This window comes from Coturnix japonica, unplaced genomic scaffold (assembly GCF_001577835.2).
Source record: "Coturnix japonica isolate 7356 unplaced genomic scaffold, Coturnix japonica 2.1 chrUnrandom681, whole genome shotgun sequence".
In the NCBI taxonomy this organism is placed as follows: Eukaryota; Metazoa; Chordata; class Aves; order Galliformes; family Phasianidae; genus Coturnix; species Coturnix japonica.
Window position 1 is genome coordinate 10,688 of NW_015440045.1, and position 1,001 is coordinate 11,688.

The 1,001-nt window shown below is 61.3% G+C and overlaps 1 protein-coding gene across 1 annotated transcript in view; it reads left to right on the forward strand.

Moving 5' to 3' along the window:
* The first annotated feature begins 729 nt into the window (after window positions 1-729).
* LOC107307575 (receptor expression-enhancing protein 1-like) overlaps window positions 730-1,001 on the forward strand; it is a 1,371-nt gene continuing 1,099 nt past the window's right edge. The window contains exon 1 of the mRNA XM_015851091.1: window positions 730-759. Within this exon, the coding sequence (XP_015706577.1) occupies window positions 730-759 (30 nt within the window). The remainder of the gene's footprint in view (window positions 760-1,001) is intronic.

Consider the following 1,001-nt stretch of genomic DNA (forward strand, 5'->3'; position numbering starts at 1 on the left):
CCCCCATAATAAACACACTGTGACACCCAATGGGCTCCGTGCACCCTTAGCCGCCCACGCGTGGGGTGAGGAGGGGGGAAAACCCCTCGGGGCTCCGCTGCGGGGGGGGGGTAGGTCAGGAAATACACGGGGAGGTCAATAAATACAGCGTCATTAAACAGAGGAGGGGTCAATGAACCGGAGGGACCCGCCGGGGAGCCGACGTTGCCCTTTTAAGGGTTGTCATTGCCCTTTTAAGAGGAGCCATTGCCCTTTTAAGAGGCGCCATTGCTCTTTTAAGAGACACCGTTGCTCGTAGGAGGACCGCCGTTGCCCCTTTAAGAGGAGCCATTGCCCTTTTAAGAGGAGCCATTGCCCTTTTAACGGTCTCCATTGCCCTTTTAAGAGGAGCCGTTGCCCCTTTAAGAGCCGCCATTGCCCTTTTAAGAGGCGCCGCTGCCCCTTTAAGAGCCGCCATTGCCCTTTTAAGAGTAACCGCTGCCCATTTTAAGAATGGAGGCTCGGGCGGAGCGCTCCGTTGGGCGGGTTGTGCGCATGCGCAGAGCTGGTGGCCGCCCCATTCAAGTTGTAGGGCGGACGGTTGGGGCCCATTGGTTTGGGGGGGGGGCGGCGCGCAGGGCGGAGCGGCGGCGGCGGAGCGGTAAGGAGCGGCACGGGGGGGGGGGGGGGGGAAGTTCGGTTCGGTTCGGTTCGGTCCGACCCGGTAACGGCAGCACCAGCACCAGCATCATGGTGTCGTGGATCCTCAGCCGGGTGGTGGTGTGAGTGGGGGGGGGCAGGGGTATCTTAAAGGGGAGGGGGGTTTGTTGGGGTCCCACCTTTCCCTATAGTGAGGTGCAGGTGGGCCCCACAGGGACCCGTGTGTTGGTTATGGGCGTTGTGGCGCTGCTTATGGGGCTGTGCTCGTTGTGGGGTTATGGGGCAGCCCCCCCCCAAACCATATCACTGAGATACCCCCATTGGGGCTGTGTTATGGGGGACCCCACAGCGTGCTGTGTGAA